The sequence below is a fragment of the Aphanomyces invadans genome (genome assembly GCF_000520115.1).
Source record: "Aphanomyces invadans strain NJM9701 unplaced genomic scaffold supercont1.1, whole genome shotgun sequence".
NCBI lineage: Eukaryota > Oomycota > Saprolegniomycetes > Saprolegniales > Verrucalvaceae > Aphanomyces > Aphanomyces invadans.
In genome coordinates, this window is record NW_008580146.1 from 1,783,468 (window position 1) to 1,805,963 (window position 22,496).

The 22,496-nt window shown below is 51.9% G+C and overlaps 11 protein-coding genes across 11 annotated transcripts; 5 read left to right on the forward strand and 6 right to left on the reverse strand.

Annotated features, from left to right (window-relative positions):
- Positions 1 to 1,520, reverse strand: H310_00536 (hypothetical protein). Its single transcript, XM_008863355.1, has one exon. It carries the CDS (start codon positions 1,439 to 1,441, stop codon positions 311 to 313), a length of 1,131 nt encoding a protein of 376 aa, XP_008861577.1. The 5' UTR covers positions 1,442 to 1,520; the 3' UTR covers positions 1 to 310.
- A 118-nt stretch (positions 1,521 to 1,638) lies between these two features.
- Positions 1,639 to 2,655, forward strand: H310_00537 (hypothetical protein; the record flags this gene model as incomplete). Its single annotated transcript, XM_008863356.1, has 3 exons — positions 1,639 to 1,812; positions 1,861 to 1,965; positions 2,026 to 2,655. The coding sequence occupies 3 exons, from the start codon at positions 1,639 to 1,641 to the stop codon at positions 2,653 to 2,655; spliced, it is 909 nt and encodes a 302-aa protein (XP_008861578.1).
- Positions 2,656 to 2,675: 20 nt separating this feature from the next.
- Positions 2,676 to 3,131, reverse strand: H310_00538 (hypothetical protein; the record flags this gene model as incomplete). Its single annotated transcript, XM_008863357.1, has 3 exons — positions 2,676 to 2,864; positions 2,916 to 2,987; positions 3,033 to 3,131. 3 exons carry the CDS (start codon positions 3,129 to 3,131, stop codon positions 2,676 to 2,678), a joined length of 360 nt encoding a protein of 119 aa, XP_008861579.1.
- Positions 3,132 to 3,264: 133 nt separating this feature from the next.
- On the reverse strand, positions 3,265 to 4,105 carry H310_00539 (hypothetical protein; the record flags this gene model as incomplete). Its single annotated transcript, XM_008863358.1, has 3 exons — positions 3,265 to 3,342; positions 3,395 to 3,585; positions 3,629 to 4,105. The coding sequence occupies one exon, from the start codon at positions 4,103 to 4,105 to the stop codon at positions 3,749 to 3,751; it is 357 nt and encodes a 118-aa protein (XP_008861580.1). The 3' UTR covers positions 3,265 to 3,342; positions 3,395 to 3,585; positions 3,629 to 3,748.
- A 444-nt stretch (positions 4,106 to 4,549) lies between these two features.
- H310_00540 (hypothetical protein) lies at positions 4,550 to 6,028 on the forward strand. The gene is made up of 6 exons (XM_008863359.1): positions 4,550 to 5,077; positions 5,127 to 5,192; positions 5,254 to 5,328; positions 5,378 to 5,440; positions 5,494 to 5,568; positions 5,614 to 6,028. Exons 1-6 carry the CDS (start codon positions 4,562 to 4,564, stop codon positions 5,920 to 5,922), a joined length of 1,104 nt encoding a protein of 367 aa, XP_008861581.1. The 5' UTR covers positions 4,550 to 4,561; the 3' UTR covers positions 5,923 to 6,028.
- On the reverse strand, positions 5,940 to 10,216 carry H310_00541 (hypothetical protein). Its single transcript, XM_008863360.1, has 10 exons — positions 9,834 to 10,216; positions 8,960 to 9,776; positions 8,059 to 8,906; positions 7,896 to 8,006; positions 7,642 to 7,833; positions 6,995 to 7,588; positions 6,386 to 6,952; positions 6,193 to 6,336; positions 6,062 to 6,151; positions 5,940 to 6,013 (listed from the first exon to the last, which is right to left on the reverse strand). The coding sequence occupies exons 1-10, from the start codon at positions 10,197 to 10,199 to the stop codon at positions 5,978 to 5,980; spliced, it is 3,765 nt and encodes a 1,254-aa protein (XP_008861582.1). The 5' UTR covers positions 10,200 to 10,216; the 3' UTR covers positions 5,940 to 5,977.
- A 5,845-nt stretch (positions 10,217 to 16,061) lies between these two features.
- H310_00542 (hypothetical protein) lies at positions 16,062 to 17,357 on the forward strand. Its single transcript, XM_008863361.1, has one exon. The coding sequence runs from the start codon at positions 16,117 to 16,119 to the stop codon at positions 17,188 to 17,190; it is 1,074 nt and encodes a 357-aa protein (XP_008861583.1). The 5' UTR covers positions 16,062 to 16,116; the 3' UTR covers positions 17,191 to 17,357.
- H310_00543 (hypothetical protein) lies at positions 17,334 to 18,073 on the reverse strand. The gene has a single exon (XM_008863362.1). The coding sequence runs from the start codon at positions 18,013 to 18,015 to the stop codon at positions 17,359 to 17,361; it is 657 nt and encodes a 218-aa protein (XP_008861584.1). The 5' UTR covers positions 18,016 to 18,073; the 3' UTR covers positions 17,334 to 17,358.
- A 750-nt stretch (positions 18,074 to 18,823) lies between these two features.
- On the forward strand, positions 18,824 to 21,230 carry H310_00544 (hypothetical protein; the record flags this gene model as incomplete). Its single annotated transcript, XM_008863363.1, has 6 exons — positions 18,824 to 18,889; positions 18,959 to 19,286; positions 19,330 to 19,520; positions 19,567 to 19,944; positions 19,997 to 21,064; positions 21,129 to 21,230. The coding sequence occupies 6 exons, from the start codon at positions 18,824 to 18,826 to the stop codon at positions 21,150 to 21,152; spliced, it is 2,055 nt and encodes a 684-aa protein (XP_008861585.1). The 3' UTR covers positions 21,153 to 21,230.
- Positions 21,231 to 21,279: 49 nt separating this feature from the next.
- On the forward strand, positions 21,280 to 21,758 carry H310_00545 (hypothetical protein). The gene is made up of 3 exons (XM_008863364.1): positions 21,280 to 21,469; positions 21,527 to 21,609; positions 21,661 to 21,758. The coding sequence occupies exons 1-3, from the start codon at positions 21,294 to 21,296 to the stop codon at positions 21,723 to 21,725; spliced, it is 324 nt and encodes a 107-aa protein (XP_008861586.1). The 5' UTR covers positions 21,280 to 21,293; the 3' UTR covers positions 21,726 to 21,758.
- Positions 21,759 to 21,764: 6 nt separating this feature from the next.
- H310_00546 (hypothetical protein) lies at positions 21,765 to 22,425 on the reverse strand (the record flags this gene model as incomplete). Its single annotated transcript, XM_008863365.1, has 2 exons — positions 21,765 to 21,842; positions 21,931 to 22,425. The coding sequence occupies 2 exons, from the start codon at positions 22,423 to 22,425 to the stop codon at positions 21,765 to 21,767; spliced, it is 573 nt and encodes a 190-aa protein (XP_008861587.1).
- Between the last annotated feature and the right edge of the window lie 71 nt (positions 22,426 to 22,496).

Sequence of the window (22,496 nt, forward strand, 5' to 3'; positions counted from 1 at the left end):
CAACTCGGCTCTGCTGGGTGCTGTTATCAGGTGTTGTTTATGCGAACGACAAGTGGATTGCTCGCGCCGGCCATGCCAACAACTCTTGCGGCCAGCGTCGAGACGCTGCTTCCACCAGTGCACAGTACGCCAAACTGGAAAGATGCATCCATCCACGCTTGCGTCCTCCACGTGCCGTCTCGGCTGTGACCAAACGGTACCCTTCTCAACCCGCTCCCTCCCTCTATCTGCCGATAAACTTGCATCACTTGGATGGAATCGTGAAAGCGCTCCAGCAGCCAGCAGCGACACACATGAGAGGGGACGAGTCTTACCAAAGCTTGAGCTCGTCGTATGCGATACACGCCAGGACTACAAGGAGTGCACTCATGGCGCAGTCCTTGACGAAAGCGGACATGGCAGAGTTCGTTGGTCGAGGCTGCTGACTTTGCACTTGAATGTGGTGGGGCGATGCAGTTGTGGCCTTGGAACGCCTTGGCTGCTCCGTCGTCTTGAACTTGTAGAATGCACGCTTCTTCCGACTGAGGTTGGTTGGAGACATGCTCCGGTTCGACTTGAGGGCTTCAAACGTTTGGTACTTGGTTGCTAGGTCCTGCATGGAACGATTCGACGCCACCGCGGTCTCGGGGCGTGGCGATGGCTTCTTCGGGGGGCTCGGAACCTCCATCGGCATTTGACGCTTGAATTCGTCAAAAATTTGGCGCTTTCTCGCCAACTCTTGGGCATGTTGGTGCAGCTTCGAGAACGCGACTTGCAAGCATCCGTCTCGTTCGCACTCGCTCGAGCACATGGACGAATGAACCGTCGATGCATAGTCAAAGTGTTGACGCAAAACACGGCGAAACTGCGCCGTGACGTCGGCGGCGGCGGGCGGCTCGGGAACAGACGTGCGACTCGACAGCGTCTCGGCATAGTCGGCGGTCGGGATGTGGATGTGGACGCGGGACTGGAGTGGTGACACCGGGCGAATCGCGACGTCCTTGAACTCGTCCGAGTCGACGCACGTCTCAGCGTAGTCAAAGGATGGATCGTTCTCGTCCAAGTCGACGATTTCATTCGCACACGCTAGGATGAAGGCACGGCACGACTGGGGGTTCAAACACTGCGTCCGACCACTCGTGCGCCCAGGCTTGGGCATGTTCTGCAGCTGCGCGAGGAAGGCCCTGCGCATGTTAGCATCCTGGAGGGGGAGCGTCGAGACCGTGTCCACTAGAGACGCCACAAAGTCCACGACCGAATCGTCTTGGTCCAGGAGCTCCAGCACCTTGTTGAGCAGTTCCGTGCGAAGTTGCGTCGAGTTGCAAGGGTTTTCCGTCGACCCTTCGCCTTCCGGCTGTGAGTCCCAGTGTTTGGCCTTCTTCACGGGGCTTTTGCCGCCAGGAGAAGCGGGGTGGTGCATCGCTTTGTCCAGAGTCAGCTTGGTTGGCGAACGCGTGGCCATCGTGTCGGCAAAGCAAGAATGCACACAGTCATGGCCATACAGACGAAGGCGCCACGTTCTGTTGCCGTTGAGCTGTGCGGCTGTTGAAGGGGGGGGGTCGAATGGATTCCATCTCTTGATTGGGTTCTCCTCGATCTTATGCTGTAAAAATAGCTTGGCGTCTCGACTACGCCTCGAACTCATTGCCTCGCACCAGCATGGCCACAGACCCGGCCGCGGATTTTCTCGAGTCCATCACGCGCCATGGAGGAGAGGGGTGTTCGACTTTGGATCTCATGAAGCGACTTGAGCCGCAGACATTCTCCCAAGACACGATCAAGGAAATGGAGCACATCATCACGACAGACAAGCAGCACAAACAAGCACAACGTGTAAGTCCGTCAATCCCTTCAATGCGCGGCCAAATCCCATTGCGTTAGATTCGACGGGGGGAAGCGCTCATAGCTGACATCACCAAGTTGGGCGACGTCGAAGAAGCCCGCAATAAACTCCGCGTTGTGTTCATACCAGACAAGCCCTTGCCGGTAGCCCCACTTGACCAACTGATGTCCGTCCTCATTCTCGTCGACGTTCTCGTCCACTAGCGTGTTCTGCGAAGGAGCAAACTCGTCGGGGCTGACAAGAAGGTGATCACATCCCTCGTGCGGCCGCTGTCCCCGAGCGAAGACGACGCTTACAGCATCGCAACTCGGTCTAGCACCGCAGGGGACGCGTCTGGCTGCAGTTTGGCCACGACAAGGGCCACGACAAAGCGAAGTGGCAAGGGAAAAAATACCCAAGATCCAACTGAAGAAACGCCAGCTCAACAGAACAACACAAAGGCGAGAGAATTTCGTCAAGACCCACTTTCCTGCAACGATGACGAGCAAGTGAACGCGCTGAAAGCAGCACGAACGCACCTCGAGGACGACTTGCTGAAAGTGACGAAGAAACTCTTCCGCAAGTACGAGCGACAAGTGTTTCCCGGCATCCACAGCAAGGCGGCGACGTACCAAACTCTGCACAAGAAGTGGTCTGAGCCCAACCTGACCGACGCCGCCAAGTACCGCGCTTACATGGACGGTCGGTTTGCTACCAGCAACAACTTGGAGTTTTTCAAAAAGACGGCCGATCCTCGAGACAACACCAATAGCTTTCACCGGATACATCGGCAGCACACCAAATATGGCGACTCGCTTGCGTTTGCCAAGCACAGCCTGCGCGATAAGTTCTAAAACCCATCGAGTTGAGGACGTTAGCGGTAGTAAGACCCGATTCGGTCGCTCTGGAGCAACGTTTTGACCCTCACGTCGTCAGCAGAGTTCTTGGTGATGTCCGGGGAGTAGTTGATTGTTTCAGCGAAACGCGGCGAGAGCATGCGAGCGACATTCATTGCTTCGATAGAGGACGGCTGGTTCAAAATGAGCACCTCGACTCCGTCGTCCTGCTCGAATACTTGTGAGGACCTCAAGAGGGGCGATGGGAAGTTACGTACCAATGCTTTGAGCTCCTGTCGTTTTTTTGCCTTGATGCGCTCAATGGCAGTGTGTGGAGCACGCAAAGACACCTAAGCAGCGATTGTGGTGATCTCAGCAGCAATCCACAGTATTACTTCGTGGTTTCTGGCCTTCTTCGACTCGTTTTCTTGCAAAATGCGATTTTTCAGCACCATGTCTTGGACGACACGAAGGTTCACGCGCCGCTGGCACATGGCTTGCTGTGGGAACAACATTAATTATGAAGCGTATGCACGACTAACGAGATCGTACTGTGGTCGCGACATCGCGAGGACTTGCGGTTGTGGCCTAAAGATGCCTCAGAATTCATTGTGATGAGACTTCCTACGTCGGCGTGGCACTGCCGCACTTCGCTCATTCGTTGTACATCGGCACCTGTGATCCGCCTGCTAGAGTCTCTATCGCCTGCGCCACAAGGTGAGTCAACAAATGTAATAGTGTGACGCGACGAACATACCCATCCTGCTGGTGGGAACACAGCACATTAACGGACTGCGAATGTCCTTAACAGTTACAGTGCCGTTTTAAGTCGATCGGCGGTGCAAGGAAGCTCAAAGTACTCGACAATGAGCTTGATGACGTCGGCATCCAAGACAGTGTGGTCGAGAAACTCTTGCTCGGACACACGGGACACCTCTGCGATTGACCCTGCCAATGATGAGGTTTGTGGAGACGTTGCAACATTGTGTACCAAACACATCGAGCAGCATTTCGCACTCGTCTTCGTGGAGAAAAGGCAGGTTGATCTGCAGGATTTGAATAGCGTGCGTCTTCGACTCAACTTGAGCCCACAGCTATACATACACATATGTCAGTGACCTTTGGTGTAATACCAAAGTACGCGATCATAAAAGTCCCTGGAGCGTTGCTGTGACGAGTAGGATCGTTTCGAACGAACTGAGAGCATAAAGTGCACCGCGGTTTCGATGGATGAAGCAGAAACGATCTGCATCTTGTCGGATAGAGTTTGATCGAGGTGAAGGGCCTGCAACTCACGATTCGTTCTCAAGGGAAGGGCGGTGGGAAATAGAATGATAACGTGGACGAAAGGGAACAAAGATATAGCATGCCGCGCTCGCTCCTTCGTGTCGACAACAACATCACACGTTGTGGAGTGCACGAATATGAATGGAATAGCAGGGAAGTTCTGTGCTTGGGCACAGAACATCAAGTCGACGGGGCATTCGTTGACTTGTTGGCAATTGAATGGACCACACGACGATAGGAAGGAGATAACTTTCTCAGCACTTGGGCCCATCTTCACGAGAACGACTTGCGCTACATGCCCAATGAGACACATCTTGCATGGAGCATTACCTTTCGCCGCACAGCGCCGCGGTGTCGTCGTCGGAAGCGCCATAGCGCGCGCTTTTTTCAAATCCATTTCTGTGCTTCTCCACAACTTCAAGATATACTAGTAGTAATACTGCGCTTTTTAGTGGCTTTGTCATAGAAATCCCGATATCTAAAATTGTTAGGCGTTTTTCTCAAAGCTATTCGGCACGCGTTTTAATGTTTAACTTCAAGTTTGTAGGTTCTACATCGCCGGTTCATTTCGTGGCTAGACCGGTTCACTGGGACCGTTGGTCAGCCAAATTTCACCATTGATTGTTCAGTATCAACCATGTTGTCCCGCGCTCTTGTCGTGATCGCCCGACCGCGCGGTGTCGTGCTCAAGCGAATGTTCTCCGTAGCAGAGTCGAATGTAGTTGGAGACACCCCAAAGCTCGTCTTGCGCGAGCTGAAAGAGATCCCGCGTGATATGCGCCGCAAATTGCGGCAACAAGCTGAGGCGGCAAACGAAGGGTCGACGGTCAAGACCAGCCGCACGTCCGCGTCCAGAATTGCATTGCGCCTCTTCCTGCTCACTACAGGTGCGAGCATTGCAGGGTGGAACTTTTACCTGAAGGAGTCTGTCCGTGCCCCCGTTCGCGATGCCGTGCACAGCACATTTCTGGGAAATGTGTACGACTGGATTTTGGCGCAGATCAAGGAAATCTGCCGCCCTTTCACGGAACCCTCCCGAGACAAGCTTCTTCCCGACTGGCCAATGCCCGGTTATGGCATCCCAGAAGGTTTTCCGCCCTTGCCGACGCTCGTGCTCGCCGTCGAAGATGTGTTGCTTCATTCGGAATGGGATGTACGTGTTGCAATCACATCGTCACAGGATACTCATCGTGCGTCCATAGCGCAAGTATGGCTGGCGACACGCCAAGCGACCTCACGTAGATGAGTTCATGGAGACTCTTTCTCGAGTATGTTCGTGGATTTGATGAAATTATGCGCCGTGCGTGGATGATCTTTGAATATGTGTAGCACTACGAAATCGTGTTGTTTTCCAGCGAATCGCAAGGTCTTGTGGAAGAAGTGCTGGCGAAATTGAATCATAAGGTTTGCCACCATGTCGTCTTGCTGTCCTAGCGTGGTGCATGATTCCTAGGGCTGTGCCTTCCACTACCTATTCCGTGATGCGACGCACTTCGTCAACAACGTCCATGTCAAGGTATTGCCAATGGAGTCCCGGCCAGTTGCGTCCTGTTGATGCGTGCGGCGTAGGATTTGGCGCCCATGAACCGCGATATCAAGCGCATCATCCTCATCGACTCGAATCCCGAAAACTTCCAATTGCAGGTACATTTGTGCATGTCTGCGCAAAAGCATCATCGACGGCGGTAGCCTGAAAACGCCATCTACGTCCCACCGTACACGGATGGCCAAGACCGAACGGACCGTCAGCTCAAAGACTTGATCCCGTTCCTCGTCGCGATGGCCGAAGGAAAAGTACAGGACGTGACCAAAGTGCTCGCCGATTTTCGCGACGCTGACGGCGTCATCCGCGATGTACCGGCCAAGTACAACGCCAAGGTGCATGCGTTAGATGAACGAAAGCGGCAAGCGGAGGCCCGTGGCCTCGGTGGGTTTGTGCGCGGCCGCTTGTCCAGCCGACCGTCGACAAACACCGCGACGCTCAAGAACCTAAAGTAGTGACACCGTCCAAGAAGTTCGCACAACACGATCGGATAAATTAGCACCGAGTTTACTAACTCCAGGACAAATCCAAGTACTGCACAATGTCCTGGGCATTCTCCGATGAGTACACGCGCCCGCATCCATCCAATGTTACCTCGACGAACGCTTGCTGCATCCCCTCGGGCACGTCCACGTCCTTGGCGTATTCCCGCAACGATTGCCGAATCTTGTCCAACTTATTCATCTAGTCGACATATAAGCGCCACCCGTCGGTCCGGACGATACCTTTTTATACCACGAGTCCTTGAGGTTGACGCGGCGGTTGAATGTGCGGTAATAATCGATAAGCTGGAGCACCTGCTCGACGCAGTCCAAGATGCCGCGGCCGTACTTGGTTCGCAGGCGGTCGCGACTCGCATCCGCTGCATGCTGTTGCCAAGTTCACCGTCATATGCGTGCTGGGGTCAGGGGTACGTACAACTTGGTGAGGGAGGTGGATGGCGAGACGTAGGTGGGGCTCGAACGACAGGACGCGGCCATGGACTTCGCCGCCCTCTCGACTGGTACCGCGCGTGTACTCCTCAAAGAAATCGGCAATTTCGTCTGGGGATTTGGTCGGAATCACCATCGTGTCTGCGGATTCGCCGCGAAGGAACGCGACTTCAAATTGCTTTTGTTCGTCCACCGTCCACGTGACAAACGCATCACTTTCGTCTGGGGCAATCTGTGTTGACGCGGCGGCATCGACCGCACGAATTGCTCCATGCACCTCGTCGTCTTTCGATTCTGCTTTCACCGCGCACTTCAATACATCCCCCGCAGCGTTGTCAGGAACTGTGCTGCTCGACGGCTCTTCCTTCGTCGTGTCGAAGGCGTCGTCTTTCACTTTGTCTGCCGTCGAAGAGTTAGGGCTGTGTAGTGCTGGCAACGATTTCGCAGCATCACAAGAAACGTCGTCGAGTGTGGCTTTGACATGGTACTGCCGGGTGTTCGCTTGCAACTCGTAAGGCAAAAACACAATCGGGCCGCGCTGTCCCGTGCCGCTCTACATACTCGTTGTCAAGACGATCACAGAAGGGCACAGCACCTTTTCACCGCGGACGTGGAAGAACCGAAAGAGGCCGGCGGGGATGGTGCGCTTGGGGTCGTATGTGCCGACGATGAGCCCGATAAACGGGATCGGCGTCGACAACACGTCCACCGCCTTGTCCGCGGCAAACAGGGACTGGTAGCTCGCCTGGTTCTCAATGTCGCGAACACTCGGATCCGGCGCAAAAGCTGGGTGCGAATGGTACCACCCCACCACGTCGAGATGGGACTTTCGAATCAGCTCGCGGAGCTCCAGTTCGCTCTCGGGGTCCATCTCGACGTCCGTTGCGCCATCGTCCCCGGCAATCGACAGCGAACGGCATGGAAATGCCGCGTGGATAAAGACTGTCTTGGTCGCTTCGTCATACCGTCCGCCCAAAAACCCAATGATCTCACAGATCGCCAGGTGCGAGTGCAAATCGCACACAAACATTGCGTCAGGATGGACGCGGACGTTGTACGGCTGCACGAGCGTCTTGCTCTCTGCCTGGGTCTTCCCGTCATTCGCGTACTGAATGCACTCGACCATCGTGTGCGGGTCCAGGTTGTTCGTCATCAGGTTTTGTCGGATCTGCGAATGCTGCACCGATTTCTACACCGCATGGATGACCATCTAGACGTTAAACATTTACACTATGGACGTACCACTTGGCGCTTGCCTCGCATGGGTCCTCCGGTCGCGCCGTCGATGCCTGCTGCCGCCGCTGCCTCGAGAAACGCTACCGACCCGCCATTCACAGAGTCTTTAAAAACTGCATCATCCCAAACAAAGTCGGTGTGGCATCGAAACGACGTGTTGATGCGTTGCCAGATAAAGCTCAGCGGGGATTGCTGGACCTGGTTCGCCGCGTGAAAGGATCATTGGATTTTGCACGAAAGTAGTTGAATCCAACACCTACCGGGCCGCGATATCTGGTAAGTAGGCGCTGTTTCTTCTCGTGGTTGCGCTTCCACTGGCGAAGCAAGGACGACGGAGGCGGGCGGTCAGCATTCTCCTGGAGGGGCTTCCACTGCCATACTCTCCATGAGGCGTTGTTATGGTACATGTAAAAGAGACTGTACCATTTCAATCACGTCGTCGTCGCTGTCGACAGCTGCATTCGCGGACCGGGCACGTTTGGGTGGTTGCTTTTTATCGGGCCCTTTGGATAAGACGTTGGCCGACAGACCGCTTCCTTCCTGCGCTACCACCGCCATGTCTCCTGGATGGCCCACAGCAGTTGTCGGAACGAAGTTTTTCTTGCGAGGAATGGGGGGCTCAGCTTTCAGCCCAATTGCGACAGGCAAGGGGGGCTTGACAATAGAAGGCCGGCCGACTGCTTGTTTCCCAAAGGGCTTCGACGTCGTCTGGTCCACGAGCGGAAGCTCCTGAGACGGATTTTTGGCCGCCAGCTTGGCTCGCTTTGGACGCGGAGGAGAACTCGAACGCTCCTGCTTTGTCATCCCGCGTGGCGACATCGACCGACTCGAAGGGTATTCGCAAGGATTTTCTTGCGACGCTGATTTCTCGCTCATCCAAGCGTCAAAGTCGACGACCTCCGCTTTTACAGGTCGCTTGGCGACTTGCCGTCGCTCTCGTTGCTCCACGGCCTCGCGCTCTTCCTCGATCAATATCAACGCACGTTGGTATCGCTTCTTCAAGTTATGGAACGCATCTCGTTCCGATTTTGTCATTTTCATCCACTCCTCGATGTCGGGCTTCTTCAGACTGTGCTTTGTCAAGTCCAAAGCAGACTTGAGGCGGGCTGCGCGCCGCTTTGCGTCTGCCTCGCGCGGGGTCAGTGGCGGTGCAGGTGCAGCAGCCACTTGTTCCTGCTTACGCTTGCGCGAGTCCCGAAGTGGTCGGGGCTCTGACGTCTCGGCCGTCGACGGCGTCGAGGGGGGGACATTTTGTGCCTCTTGTCGTTTTGCTGTGGGAAGCATCAAACGAATCAGTGAAACGAAGAGCGATTGTGTGCAGTACCTTGTTTGGCGGCGCGCTTCTTCTCGCGTTTTTCCTTTTCCCGGAGGAGTTTCTCTTCCAAAAACGCAATTTGCTCGTCCGTGAGCGCACCCAGCCCCTGACCACCTTCTTCATCGTCTGCAGCATCATCATCCTCGCTATCATCGCTGTCGTCGTCGTCGACATGTTTGGCATCATTGCAGTCTTCACCAACGGCACCACCATCGTCGGTGCTACTTTCGTTCTGGTGGCTTGGTATCGTCGCCTCGTCATCATTTTCAATCGCATGCTCCGTCGGGTGTGACATGACGATGTCCATCTTCGACCCCTTGTTGGAGTGTACTGGGTTCGGTTTATCCATCTTCGACCCCTTGTTGGAGTGGACTGGGCTCGGTTTCTCCGCGACATCCATTGCAGGGATGTCGACGTGGCAGTCTGCTTCTGCGACCACGAGTTTACGGCCGGCCGAACCGCGTGTGGAATTCGGCGATGGCTCTTCCAGAGGACTATCGCTCAGGACTTTGCCTCGCCTCGCCGAAGGAGGGCGCCGTACTGGCGTCACATGTTCTTTGGTGCTGCCACGAACGACTCTGGCTCGTTTGCTTGGTGGTGTGGTGTCCTGAGGTACCTTCACGCTTCGGCGATTCGGTCGGCGGTTGCCTCCTTCCTTCTTGATGTGGAAATCTTCGTCCGACACCTCCTCCTTTTCCTCCTCCTCACTCTCGACGTCCTCGTCGTCACTTGCAATTGCCGCCTGTCGTGATGTCGTTGTTTTCCCTCGTGCAATGGGATCTGTGATCCCTTCGTAGTCCGCCATGGACCACGGAATGTGCGAGTGCTAGACATTTGAGGGAGTGAACTTTCGAGTAGGCTTGTCGTCTGAAGCCGAGCATACCTGAAAGAGGATTTGTTCGGCTCGGTCGACGGCCACTTCGAGAGCCTTCTTCAGTGTCTTCTTGTTCTTCACCGTCTGAAAGGCTTGTTTCACGTCGTACGATAAGTATGGCTTGATGCTGGTCCGTGTCACGCAGCCATACTGCAAGCTGTCCAAGAAACAAACCATGGGAGTATCGATGGATGCAGTAGTCTTGGGCGGAATTTGGAGTCCATGGTCATACAGCGACTGCGTCGAAAAGAATACGATGGCTGGCCACAAAGGGAAGCCGGGAATCTTGGCCCACACAATGTCTCCTTCTTGCAGGACGCTTTCCGTTGTCGGTCGCGAAGCCGCCGCATCGCCGCGCCGAGGTTTACCACTCATATATTGACGCGGCCGATGTGAATTATTGATTCAATCTCTTCATTTATTCCAGAATGGCCCTTAAATATTGACAATTTTATCTTGGAGTAGATATCAAACATGACCTCATTTTAGATTTTCGTTCTTACCAAAATAGATGAATTCATGATAAAGGTTGCCCGAACATTCGAACGAGCCAACGGTTTCATAGTTATATGAAAGGCGTGATGGAACTTGACTTGCGATGAAGGCTCGTCTGGGCACGCGGAGGTGCTGCGGCTAACAAACGACGAAGTCACACTCAAGCCAATGCAGGCAATTTTTTGGGCCCAAACCATACATTCAGAATTTTCGTGGTGTATTCAACTGGCGACAGTGTGTGCAAGTGATGCTCTGTCAGAACTGCAGTGTGTCATAAACCTCGGCAAGGGAGGGCAAATTTCGGGATTTACCCGGTAATTCGGTAAAAGGCATAGGAAAGGTAATGATGTACCCAGCGTGTAAGTTAAACGGGAGGTAAAGGTCAAGGTCTCTTGATTACCCGTCTGTTACCTTTAAACCCAATGCCCAATTTCCCGGCAGTATTACAGGAAAATAATTTGCTATTGTCAAGGCCGATTGGGATCGGCAAACATTTCAGACCTCATAACTCTTCAAGGAGATGTCCAATTTCGACGAAACGATGATATAAAAAACGTCAAACAATTTTTTCTGATGCGGATAAATCGCCAACAAGTCGCTTTCAGAATGGTAAAGAATATTAATACACCGTGCAAAAACGGCAATTGAAAAACATCTCCAGTTGGAGAATAGGGTTATTTTTAGGACAATTGATTGGACAAAACTAACCAGGCTAAGGTGAAGTATAGGTAATATGGAAGGTTTTATATAAAAACGCATTAGGTTGAACAACGTTTTAATCACTGCCAATGGAAGCTTCATAATAAAGTAGTATTCATGGCATTTTACAACCAAGTACTTTTCGGCTGGTGAGAGCTGGTGTTTTTTCTTCATAACTCGTCGCACACTAATGCTAAATGTCTCCTGAAGTGTGCTAAATTCTGCTGCTCTCACAGCCTACACGCCACTTATCTTAGTATCTTGATATTCGTATTCTATCATATTTATATTACAATCCGTATTGCCCGTGCGCGATCCTAATTGGCCCCGACAATAACCTAAAGACGTGTCTTTAAATTCTATTTAATTCAGTCAATGGTATAAAAATTTGTCATTGGGTATTAACTTATAGACTTCAGTTAAGTTTGAACAACTGATGTGTACACGATGTGTGACATGGTCGCGGAACAATTACCGTTGTGAAATACAATATGGTTCAATTTTGTGGATTTTACCACTTCATTGACACGAATCTACGCAACTGAATTTTGTGTGATGCTTCTACACTCCCAACAGACATTTCAGAGTCCTAACATCAAATTTCAATCTTCCACAACGCGAAAAATGGACCCAAACTCCGTCGTCATCCGCCTTCAATAAGAACTCGACAATGAGCACCTCAAACTCGATGAGATGAGTCAACTTTACCACGACCATTCTCAACAGGTTGAGGACGCCAATGATTCTCCAACTACGATCTTGGACAGCTTCTTTGCGCAAGGCGGAAATGCCTCGTTAACAACGATGATAAACTTGACGTTTGCGGAGTTCGAATCGATCTGGGCAATCGTTGAATCAACAGTAGTTCCATCTTGGACGCTGGGTCGCGGTCGAAAGTCGCCCACGCCTGCTAAAGACGCCTTCTACATGACATTGGTGGTGCTCAAACACCACAATCCTTGGGATAAGCATGCTCTCGACTTCAAGATGAAAGCGCCTACATTCGAGAAGATGATTCACCGCATGATTGACCACGTTGGGCCCGTCTTGTACGGCCACTACGTCCAACCAGTTACCATGACGCAACTGATTGAACGCGACCGCACCTTTTCCAACTTCCCATCAGAGCTGTACTGTACCGACGTCAAGTTCCAGCCCTCTTACCGCCCTACTGGACGATTTGATGAAGCCAAACACTATTACTCCGGCAAGCACAAGCTTTATGGCTTGAATGCTCTGTGGCGTATCCTGGTGTGGCTGTCGACTTGTCCAAGCATGTACCTGGTTCTGTGTCAGACATCACGATATTCTTGTCAAGAAAGGACACACACACTGCCATGCTTTGCAAGACAGCTGACGAGATGGACCTACCTGACCGCGGTGAAGGGATCGAGCGCTGGCCTTCTTCGTGGAGCGTACTCGTCGACATGGGCTACCAAGGAATCCAGCATGAGTTCCGATCGATTCAACCAAAGCGCAGACCTCAAAGAGGTGTTCTTACTGCTCGTGAGCTGGATCGCAACTCCAAGGTGTCCCCTGACCGTGTTCTCGTTGAAAACTACTTTGGCCGGATGTGCAATCTGTGGAAGATCATGTCGTCTACGTACAAGTGGAATGAGTCGAGATTCGATCGTGTTGCTCGACTTTGCTGTGCACTTACAAATGCTCACGTTGCCTGGATGCCCTTGCGCGGTGCAGACGGAATTTACTACCAAGGTGTCCTCGCAAGATACAGCAGCATGTCTATTGAAATGTCCAGAAAGCACAGTCGGAATCAAGCTCAATATGGGGTAAGACGTTTGGAAACTGTCAGTCCTATTATTGACCGGCGATGGTCGAATGGCGTTTAGATTCGGATTCTACAACTTTTTCTGCATTTTTGGTGTATATCTGTGATAATAATTGAATACTGAAAAAATACTCAGCACTGCCCGGGGATCGAACCCTGGGCCCCTTCCTCTATCGCTTTGATGCCGTCGCTCTAACCGTTGAGCCACGTGCCAAGCCGTTATTTGGTGCTTTTGAACCCGGTGAAAAACACATGGTCAAAAAAGACCAAGTAGAAAATGAATTCAAATGTCGCCAACGTTATTTCGAATGTCACTGACGTAATATTCGATTGATTGATTAGTCCAAGGCGTTCTCGTCATTTACTTCAATTTTACTCACTGAGCACGTTCTGACAAGGAATATTGTGACAGAACTAGAGGTCTAAAACCCCCAATTTTGCACGCGTCCATATCCGATACACTCTATGAAATGATGCAAGTCACATATGAAGTTCTAAGAGGTGGGATTTGAATTTCAAAATTGGTTCCAAAACAGCCGTGATGCCATTGGGTGGGAAAAGGCCCACCTTGCAACAAAAAGATACATTTCGAGCTTTCTTCGAAAGCCAGGCTAAAGGGTCAGTAACATGTCCCCGATTAGCGATCTGGGCAAGCAAGAAATTTGGATGTTTGATCCAAGAAAGCACTGTTGGGCGTATAGTGAAAGGACACCAGAGAGATGAAGTCGTACAACATCGCAAACAAGGCCATGCACCGCCGATCCAATCTAAAGCCCCCAATATTTCCCGAGCTCGACAGTAAATTGGCCACTTGGGTGGACGCAGCAAATGCCAATAATGTGTGCATTACTGGACCCACCCTAAAAACAAAAAGCCCCTCGCCTCGCAGCTCAACTGGCATAAGCTAGTTTCGCGCTTCCTAAGGAGGGCTCTTCAAGTTTCAAAGGCGACACAACTTCAGAGTTCATCGCCTCCATGACTAGAGCGCTTCGGTTGAGCCCAAAGTAGTCAAAACTGGTCAGGAAAGCCTCTTGTTAGAGACGGGATTTTATGCAGTCAGAGACGTCTATAACAAGGACGGAACTGGCATCTTCTACAAAGCCCAGCCAAAAACCTCGATATCATGCAAGCCGTTATATGGCCTCAAGAAGGACAAGAGCCGCATTTCGGTTGCCCTTGCTGCAAACGCTGACGGGTCTCACAAGCTCCCTCCATTTTTCACTGGAAAGTCAGAACGGCCAAGATGCTTTGCAACTCTTACCGCCACTGAATTGAGTTTGTACTACCGGAGCAATCGTAAGGCATGGATGGCAATTGCTTGCTTTTCCGAATGGATCATGGAACTCAATGAAAGCATGAAGAGACAAAACTGGACGATAATATTACTCCCGGACAATACGTCATCCCATCAGATTGTTCGGGCGGACGTCTGCAATGCCCATGTCGTTATGCTGCCTCCCGACACCACTTCAGCTCTGCAAACTATGGAAACCGGGATAATTTCAACTTTCAAGGTGTACTACAAGCAACGTCAATTGAGTCGTGCAATTGAAATTGTGGACAGCATTACCGTTGGTGGGGCTGTGATAGAACAATAACGAAAGAACCCGTAAGCTTGCGACGTGCTTCAGGCGATGCGTTGGGCTACAGAGGCATGGAATGCGGTTTCTGCATCCACTATCAGGAACTGCTGGGCTCACACAGGAATCTTACCTCAAAGATCGTTGATGGCAGCTCTAGGTGGCCTTCGTGTGAGCTCCGCCATGCCAGTGGACTTCTTGCAGTGTGATGAGTAAGATGAGTAACTTGAAAAATTGATATGCGTGCGATCCTTTTGAATACAACACCTTTTATATTTTATGAGAATCAGGCCGTGCAAAAATGGGGGCATCACTGTACCTGGTAAGGACTTACTAGCCGCATGTCGCGAGTTCACAAGCACTCGTCTGTCGCTATCGGCACCGTAGATTATAATGACAATGTGTCTTCGCTTTAGATGAACTGTTGCATCGTCAAAGGGCCTGTCACACGTGAGAACGTGGCGAAGTCCAGCGTTGACGATGACCAAGTCCTTGATTCAGACGAGCTGCAGCACCTCCAGGAGGAAATGTAACGTTGGAACGAAGAGCTCATCGATGACGTCGTTGTTAAGATACTGAACGAACGTTTTCGGACGCGTTGGTTGAGGCCGAACTCGAGATGTAATAAACTGTCATGTTTTCTCTTGATGTACATGGTGTATGGTTGAGATACGTACTGTACAATGGTGTTGGTAAAGGTAGGAAGGAGTCCATGGTTTTTCCGATTACCTTTTACCTAAATGGACGGTTAGGTAAAATGGACGGTTAGGTAAGGGTAAGTATAGACACCTGCGCGTCGGGTAAGGTAAAGTAACAGGTAGAAGAAAGGTAGTTGCATATAATTACCCGTTTGACCATATTTTCTGTTAACCCTACCTTGCCGAGGCTGTAGGGTCCAACATTCCAAATATCCAGAGATGGAGAAATATTTCGTTTCTTGCTGGTTTTAGTCCCGTCAAAATATTTGCAAGCCTCCGATGACACCCAAGCCTCTGAAACGCCAGAATCTTGTATGGCGTGAACACTCGACCCGCTCATTAAAGTGGACCAAGGCCAACAAGTGTAGAAAGGACGTAGGCCTCTAATACGTGCTACTACAACCTCTGCCAGCACGATCGATCAAACAGGACAGATAGCCCGCAACAGGTCTTGGTCTAGATTGTCTAGGTGCCCATTTGTGCGATTCCATGTCGCATCAATCTCGATCAAAGCCGCGAGTGACACAACTTCAGTCATAGAACTTCTTACCATGAAGCTCGTTTGCCTCGCTGGAGATAGAAGGGTTTCGTGGGGGCAATTCACACGATCTTGAGACTGATGCGACGAAGGGACTGCGCCATGACAGGCCGAACGTGTTGATTCTGCCACGACGTGATTGGCTAGTGTGCATCTAGGTGTGTCGACACAATGCTTGCGTTTAATTGGGCAGTTTGATTCACCAATCAGAAATAAGTATAGCATCGAGTCATTCCCGTTGGCCAATCAAATTACCGGGAAAGTTTCACCTGAGATTTACTCATCACATCCGGAAACGTCAACAATCGAATACTAGAATGAAATTGGTGATTAAAATGTATCGAATCGATGGGTTTGCGGAATTGTATTGGAACCAATTTGAATTCGTTGGAGTTCGTATTTATCCGTACAATACTCTCGGCGGCGACATTCGGAATCGTTCGGAACGACACAACGGTGAAGCCATGACGCCAAATCATTGAACAACTTCCACATGGACGCGATGACTGCGACGCGCTCGTCATCACCTCTGCCGGCCCTCCAGGAAGAGATGCTCAATGCTATGTTGTTATTTCTACCCCTTGACGACGCCCTCTCAATGGCCCGCACGTCAAACACTCTTCGCGATGGTCTCCATGCTGCGTCCACTTATTGGACGCATGTTACACTGACAGAAGCGACGTCGACGATGCTGAAGCAACTGGTTCCATTTGCGAAACACATCCGCAGACTGACTTGCATTAAGTCGACAGCGTCGGAAGAAGCATGGATTCACTTTGCGTGCCACACAAAACATCTCGAAGTCCTGAATGTGGCTGGTAGTAAGCACTTTTCCCACGTGGCTTTGACTGCTTTTGCCGAGTTGAACTCGTCCTCGCTTGTTGAAGTCTACGCTGACAATTGCGCGTACATTGCCAACACATCGGCTTTGAAAAACTGTGCAGCCCAACTCCGTGTCTTGTCGCTCAGCCGTTGCCGTCAGTTAACGACTGCCGACATTGTTACTCTCGTTCAGGAAGCCCCCAAGCTCACTGTGCTGAACCTCAAGGGGTGCCCTCACATCAGTCCTGTGGATGTGCTGACGAGTGCTACATCGTGTTGCCCACAATTGCAAACTCTCACCTTGGGTGGCAGCGGTCGTTTTGTCAAAGACGTCAACTTGCACCTCACTACTGCATTCGGCTCCACTCGATCGTTGTCCTTGGAATATCTGGATCTGTCGTGCAGCAATCCGTTTGGGTCGCGCTCGCCATTGTCCAACGAGGGCCTTGAGCCTCTCTTGCGATCGGCGCCGATGCTGAAAGAACTGTCGCTGAAGGGCCACTCGAACTTGACTCGCGACGTATTTGAAGCAATGCCGAAAGGACTGACGTCGTTGGACTTGACTGGCTGTACGCGACTTGCACTGGACCTCAATGCGCTGGGCAACTTCCAAGCACTCGAGCAACTCACCGTGCTCTTGTGCCCAAACGTCGACGTGACAAGTGTCCAACATCTTCAGGACTCCAACGCCAACCTGACCAAAGTCGACATCGAGGCAAGGCCCTCGCCGGTGGCTGTGCACTAAGTGCATGGCTTTAGTATTTATAAGCCCCAAATCTTGACTCTATTTATTCCGTGTCACTCTTTGTGCTTCATGTTGGACCCAAACACGTTGAACTCCATGGTTCACCATGTTTGGCATCATGTCCCTTTCATGAAGTGTCGCAATGGAGTCGAAAGGTTTTTGAATTACTCATATGAAGTGGACAGTCAAGCTGTCGTCCCAGATCTTGGCGGGGGCAACTGCGGCAACGCACTTCCACCCAAAGTAGAACATGGCGCCCAAGGCCAGGTGGAAGGTAGGTACGACGACGGTAAAGAACGGAACTTCGCCAATGTGGACAACTCGTGGGGAAGCAAACAGAGCCATTGAGACGGCACCCGCACCGGCTGCGTACCCTGCGAGTTTCAAGTTAATGGGCAAAAGTGCCGCGCGAAATAGGAGGCGCACAAGGATGACAAGCGCGATGGCAACTCCCACAAGCACCGCCGAGTACTTGTTTGAGGTCCACGTGTCCTTGGTTTTGGCCATCCACGCACACGAGAACGCGACGTAGCGCAAGATCATGGTGTGTTGGATGTCTTTGAGTCCAAGTACATGGATGCAGAGGAGAAGGAAGTACGCAATCCATAGCACGTCCGACATGTTGTGCCAGTCGTCGACGGACAGGAAGAGCGGGACGTCGAAGGACTGGCTGATGTTGTGCGCGAGCGACACCACGATGTGCATGGACGCCACAAACAGCTCAAAGTGCCGGCGGTTTTGCTGGATCACGGCGATCGCTGGCACCATTGAGAGGTCGGCGAGCCCCGTCAGGCACAGCTGCACGGCCGAGATGGACGGCCACATGGAACCAAACACGGAATGCGCAAGTGAGAGAGCTCATCGGCAATGAAGCGAAGACGGGTCCGATGGAAAGTTAGAAAGTCGTTTACGAAGATTGTCCATGTCACGTTTGATTGCCCTTCAGCCTTGATGATGCTTGGATCTTGAAGGGTCGCAGAACGAGCCTCAATATGTTCGAAAAAGGAGGGGCCGCATTCGTTCGACTGCTTCGATCACCACAGCATTCATGTTAGAGATGACGCATGGTTTACGCGAGTTCTTTGTCAGCCAGCGTCTTCGCATCGAGAGCTTCGCGCCGCCCCCGTCCAAGCGTCTGATTCATCGTCACGCAGTGTGTCCCTGCAGCTCTGTGGGTGTAGAATTACCTTGTGTGACAACGGAGTGGGTCGGGAGCTTCCCGTTGTTCTAATCGTCGTCGTCGTGCAACCCTTGTGGCGTCATTGATACGAGGTGTGTCGATAGATCGTCGATGCATACTTCGTCGAGTCTGTCTATGCAGAGTGTGCTAATGGCGTTGTTGGCATCTCGGCGGCGAACTCCCCCGACTCAGCTCGACAGTAGCACGAGCGGGGGATCGAGCATCTGATGCGAACTATCCCACTTCGCATCCCCCTCCGCCGTCAAAGGCCAAAGTACTACCCCCGCAAGCGCCCACTCGGTTCTCTGGGGGACCTCTACAATGACGTTGTCTTCGAGAGGCATATCGCGATGGTGGGACCTGTAAGAATTTATATTTTGGAAGATCGTATGGGAGGTTCGAAACGCGCCAAAGGTCACCCCACAGCCGACTACGAACGAAAGAAGCGGCATCATGAGCGAGGTCCAGCTCATCGTGGAGAAGCTCAACAAAGAGCCGTTCAACCATAACTTCACATTGGTACGAACGACAGCAGCGATACACGCCTTTCCGAGACGTCGTGGCCTTGACCAACCCACGCGTGACTAGGTTGCGTTTGATGAGAAATCCAACTTTGAGCTCCTGCAAGTGCTCAATGAAGTGTTTGCCGAGATGGATTCGCGACACAAAATCGACATCCGCGACGAACTGGACGAACAGCGCACGTACCGGTACATGGAGACGCTCCAGTTGCTCAAGTACCAGCTGCCACCCGACATTGAGTCGTTCCGGGAAGGACTCACGCATGGCGAGCGCTACGTCGTGTACCCCATCCTGTACTGGGCGCTGAAAAACTTTAGCGCGCACAAGAAGAGGGCGTATCTCGGTCGCTTTCTCGCGCCTTTGCAGGTTCCCCAAGAGTTTCTCGGCAACGACTGTACGTTCACAAGTTTGCAAAGGGTTGACCTTGCGGATTGTAGCGCTGAACACGATGCATGAGCACTACAAAGCTCTACAGAACGAATTCAAAGTGTCGCACAAACAAGTGGAGCAGCTCCGCACGAGCAAGATCAGGCCGGGGGAGTTGCGCAAGGAGATTACGCAGCTCGAGGAGGAATCGCATCAGCTAAGCGAGAAGATCATGCACCTGAAGAAGAAGACCGCGAACGAGGTACGGCCGATCACGTGGACGTCATGACATTATTGTGCATGTGTAGTCGGGCTTCAAGGATATATTGGAAGCGACTAGTTCTCTGCGAAAGGAACAAGAGGAACAGGCGAAGCTGTCTGAGCGCAAGCGTGATCAAATGATGGGGCTCAACATAGCGGAGAAGCGAAGTCGCGAGTACGAGCACCGGTTGAATGAGATGCGCGCTGCCATCAACACCGACATGCAGCCGGATCAGCTCTTCGATCAACTCCAGACACAAGTCGACCGCCACCGCGATATCCTCGTCAACAAGTTCCCCGCCGAGTTTCGCATCCAGCAAGAGAAGCTGCACCATCTTGAAGCCGCACTCAACGAACCCGCCAAGTCTGAAAGCGATATTGCCGACATGGAGGATGAAATTCAAAACCTCAAGGCGACGATCCAGGTGCATAATTGCATGAGCCACACCGCTGTTGTGTCTAATGCGTTCCCTGCAGAACTTGACTGAACAACTGAACGAGGCACAACGTGCTGCCGGGGACGACAAGCTCGCGATCTTTCGGCAGCATGCAAACCTTCAAACCAAAAAACTCAACGACAAGTTGGACGAGCTGGCTGCGGCAAAACAAGAGAAACAGACTTTGCAGCGTCAGCTGGAAGAGCAGGAGGCCAAGATAGCAGAGGTGTCCGGGCCCAAGTTCATGAAGCGCGAAGAGTTCAAGCAGTACGCCAACACACTCCGCAACAAGACGAACCAGTACAAGAAAATGAAGGCTGAGTTGGCCGAAATTACGGCTGAGAGCGTTGTGTTACATCGCACGGAGCAAGTGCTCAAGTCGCGCGACACGGACTTGGACGGGCTTCTCAAGGAGATTGAAGCATCGAAGGGTGTCGTCGGGTACATGGATACGCAGGGAAAGTTAAACGAGATCTCCGAGCGCAACGCGCAAGTGAATGCATTCAAGGGGGAAACACTCGAGGAGATATCGCGCATCGTGACCGACATCAACCAAACGCTGAAAGAGCGAAAGAATCAACTCGCGCCGCAGATCAAGGACTTGCGTGCAGTGCGCCAAAAGTACCAAGAGATGGAGCAAACGTACTTGGAGAAGAAGGCTCAGTACGACAATACGGCAGTCGGTCTCGAAACGGAGCGCATCAAGCTTGAGCAAGAGTGCACGGCGTTTCAAGATGATTGCCTGCGTGAAGAGAGTCAATACCACTTTCTCAACTGCCAAATCCAAATTGAAAACGCCAAACTTGACAAAGTCACGCAAGAGGAAGAGTTCGAGAAAGGCAATGGCAAGTTGCTCCGTGACTTCCGCACGTTTCAAGAGCTGTACAAGAATAAAGTGAACCAGCAAGAGTCACTGACCAAAGAGCTGCGCAAGCAGCAAAAGACGCTCAAGACGAACCTGGGCGACTACGTCGTTCAGCGCGGTCTCTTTGATCAATTGCTCAAGTTGCTTCAGTGCAAGATCAAGCTGACGAAGTCCGAACATGACATCACGCTCAAGCAAGATTTTGCGAACGCAGACATTGCCCAATTCGACGTCGGTGGCGCGGTATGACCCTCCTTCACATCTCATTCACATTGTTGTATCTAACTCAAGTCAACTTGTGCTGTAGGACGTCATGACCATCGAGTCGTAGCTCATGCATGTGCCGGAGGACTTCGAAACATCTTACCCGTGTCTAGTATTCAAATGTAAATCGAGTTCCCGCGCTTTCTGTTTATCCGGAAATCCGGAAAAGAAATCGGTTTGTTCCCTCCATACCACAACAGGCCAAGCAATGAGCGAGAATGCACCTGCCCCTCGTGTGAACAAGGCCATCCTCGCGCAATTCGTCGGTCACACCGTGTCCTTGGTCGGCAGCATCGAAAGCTGGACAGGCTCGCAAGCTGTGCTGAAGACCTCCGACAATGGATTTGTGACCGTGCATCCCCAACCTGGAGCCGATTACTCGAGGTAGCATGCCACTATGTTTGTTTCCAGGGTTGGTGCGATGCTTATGACCACGTATAGTAAATATGTCGAGGTTATTGGATCTGTCCAACCAGACGGATCTCTGAAGGAATTCAAGTGTACAAGCTTCGGTGACGACTTTGGTACGCCGCACAGAGCATCGTGCACCACCACTCCTGACAATGTGATGGTAGATTTGAAGAACTACGACAAGCTCGTTCAGTTGATTCACGGCAAATATTCCACATTGTTTGTTTAATGCAGATTGACATTCATTTATGTTTCTACTACAGCTTCTTCAGAGCGGTCTTGGGTTGCCGGGGGTGTCGGCTCCTTCGTACGAAGCAATATTGCATGCTGAAGGGGTGTCATGGGCCTGGGTTTTGCGATGTCCATGCACGCAACCTAGACATCGACGATCGTTTCTAGTCATTCGCGTGCCAACTGTATCCAATTGGACATACCTGGACAATCGAAACGTGCGTTTGGGGAATGAAAATCACTTGGTAAAGGTTGAAATGGCGGTAATAGCTGTGTGTGACATATTCAACAGTGGACGCGACATCGGCTGCGTTGAATATGCCTGTGCTGATGGGTGGTCTTTCGACACTGTGTTGGAGGAGAAGGGACTGGAAGTGGTCGAAGCTGTCGGGGAGCGTCCACGGCGCCTGCTTTCCATGGTCCGATGACTGCAAGAACAAGTCACGCTGGATCACTCGGTGCATGATCGCCAGCACCACGGACGTCTTGAGTGGGGTTAGCTCGCGCTCTTTGCAAAACACATACAGGTACAGATACATGTCGAGGAGCAAGTCCAATGGCGCGCCTGTCGTCGACGCCATGCCTTGGAAGGAGAAGATGTCGTAGAAAATTTGTCGGCACGCGACCGCGTCGTGAATGGCCGCCAGCGTGTCGATGTCCTTCTCGGACACGAGGCGCCACGCCAAATTGTCCGTCATGGTCGCTCGTGAAACGGTCCGGATTGCGAAATGCCGCTTGAAACCGAGAAACGCTGGATGAAAATACAAGG

Bases quoted from the DNA above. Each gene is read 5' to 3' on its own strand.
- H310_00545 (XM_008863364.1), top strand. From the start codon at position 21,294: ATGAGCGAGAATGCACCTGCCCCTCGTGTGAACAAGGCCATCCTCGCG. The intron at 21,470-21,526 runs GTAGCATGCCAC...GACCACGTATAG, and splicing joins CCTGGAGCCGATTACTCGAG to TAAATATGTCGAGGTTATTG. The intron at 21,610-21,660 runs GTACGCCGCACA...ATGTGATGGTAG, and splicing joins AAGCTTCGGTGACGACTTTG to ATTTGAAGAACTACGACAAG.
- H310_00540 (XM_008863359.1), top strand. From the start codon at position 4,562: ATGTTGTCCCGCGCTCTTGTCGTGATCGCCCGACCGCGCGGTGTCGTG. The intron at 5,078-5,126 runs GTACGTGTTGCA...GTGCGTCCATAG, and splicing joins TGCTTCATTCGGAATGGGAT to CGCAAGTATGGCTGGCGACA. The intron at 5,569-5,613 runs GTACATTTGTGC...CGACGGCGGTAG, and splicing joins CCGAAAACTTCCAATTGCAG to CCTGAAAACGCCATCTACGT.
- H310_00536 (XM_008863355.1), bottom strand. From the start codon at position 1,441: ATGGCCACGCGTTCGCCAACCAAGCTGACTCTGGACAAAGCGATGCAC.
- H310_00542 (XM_008863361.1), top strand. From the start codon at position 16,117: ATGGACGCGATGACTGCGACGCGCTCGTCATCACCTCTGCCGGCCCTC.
- H310_00543 (XM_008863362.1), bottom strand. From the start codon at position 18,015: ATGTGGCCGTCCATCTCGGCCGTGCAGCTGTGCCTGACGGGGCTCGCC.
- H310_00541 (XM_008863360.1), bottom strand. From the start codon at position 10,199: ATGAGTGGTAAACCTCGGCGCGGCGATGCGGCGGCTTCGCGACCGACA. The intron at 7,834-7,895 runs GTAGGTGTTGGA...GCGGCGAACCAG, and splicing joins TTACCAGATATCGCGGCCCG to GTCCAGCAATCCCCGCTGAG. The intron at 6,953-6,994 runs GTGCTGTGCCCT...ACGAGTATGTAG, and splicing joins TCCACGTCCGCGGTGAAAAG to AGCGGCACGGGACAGCGCGG.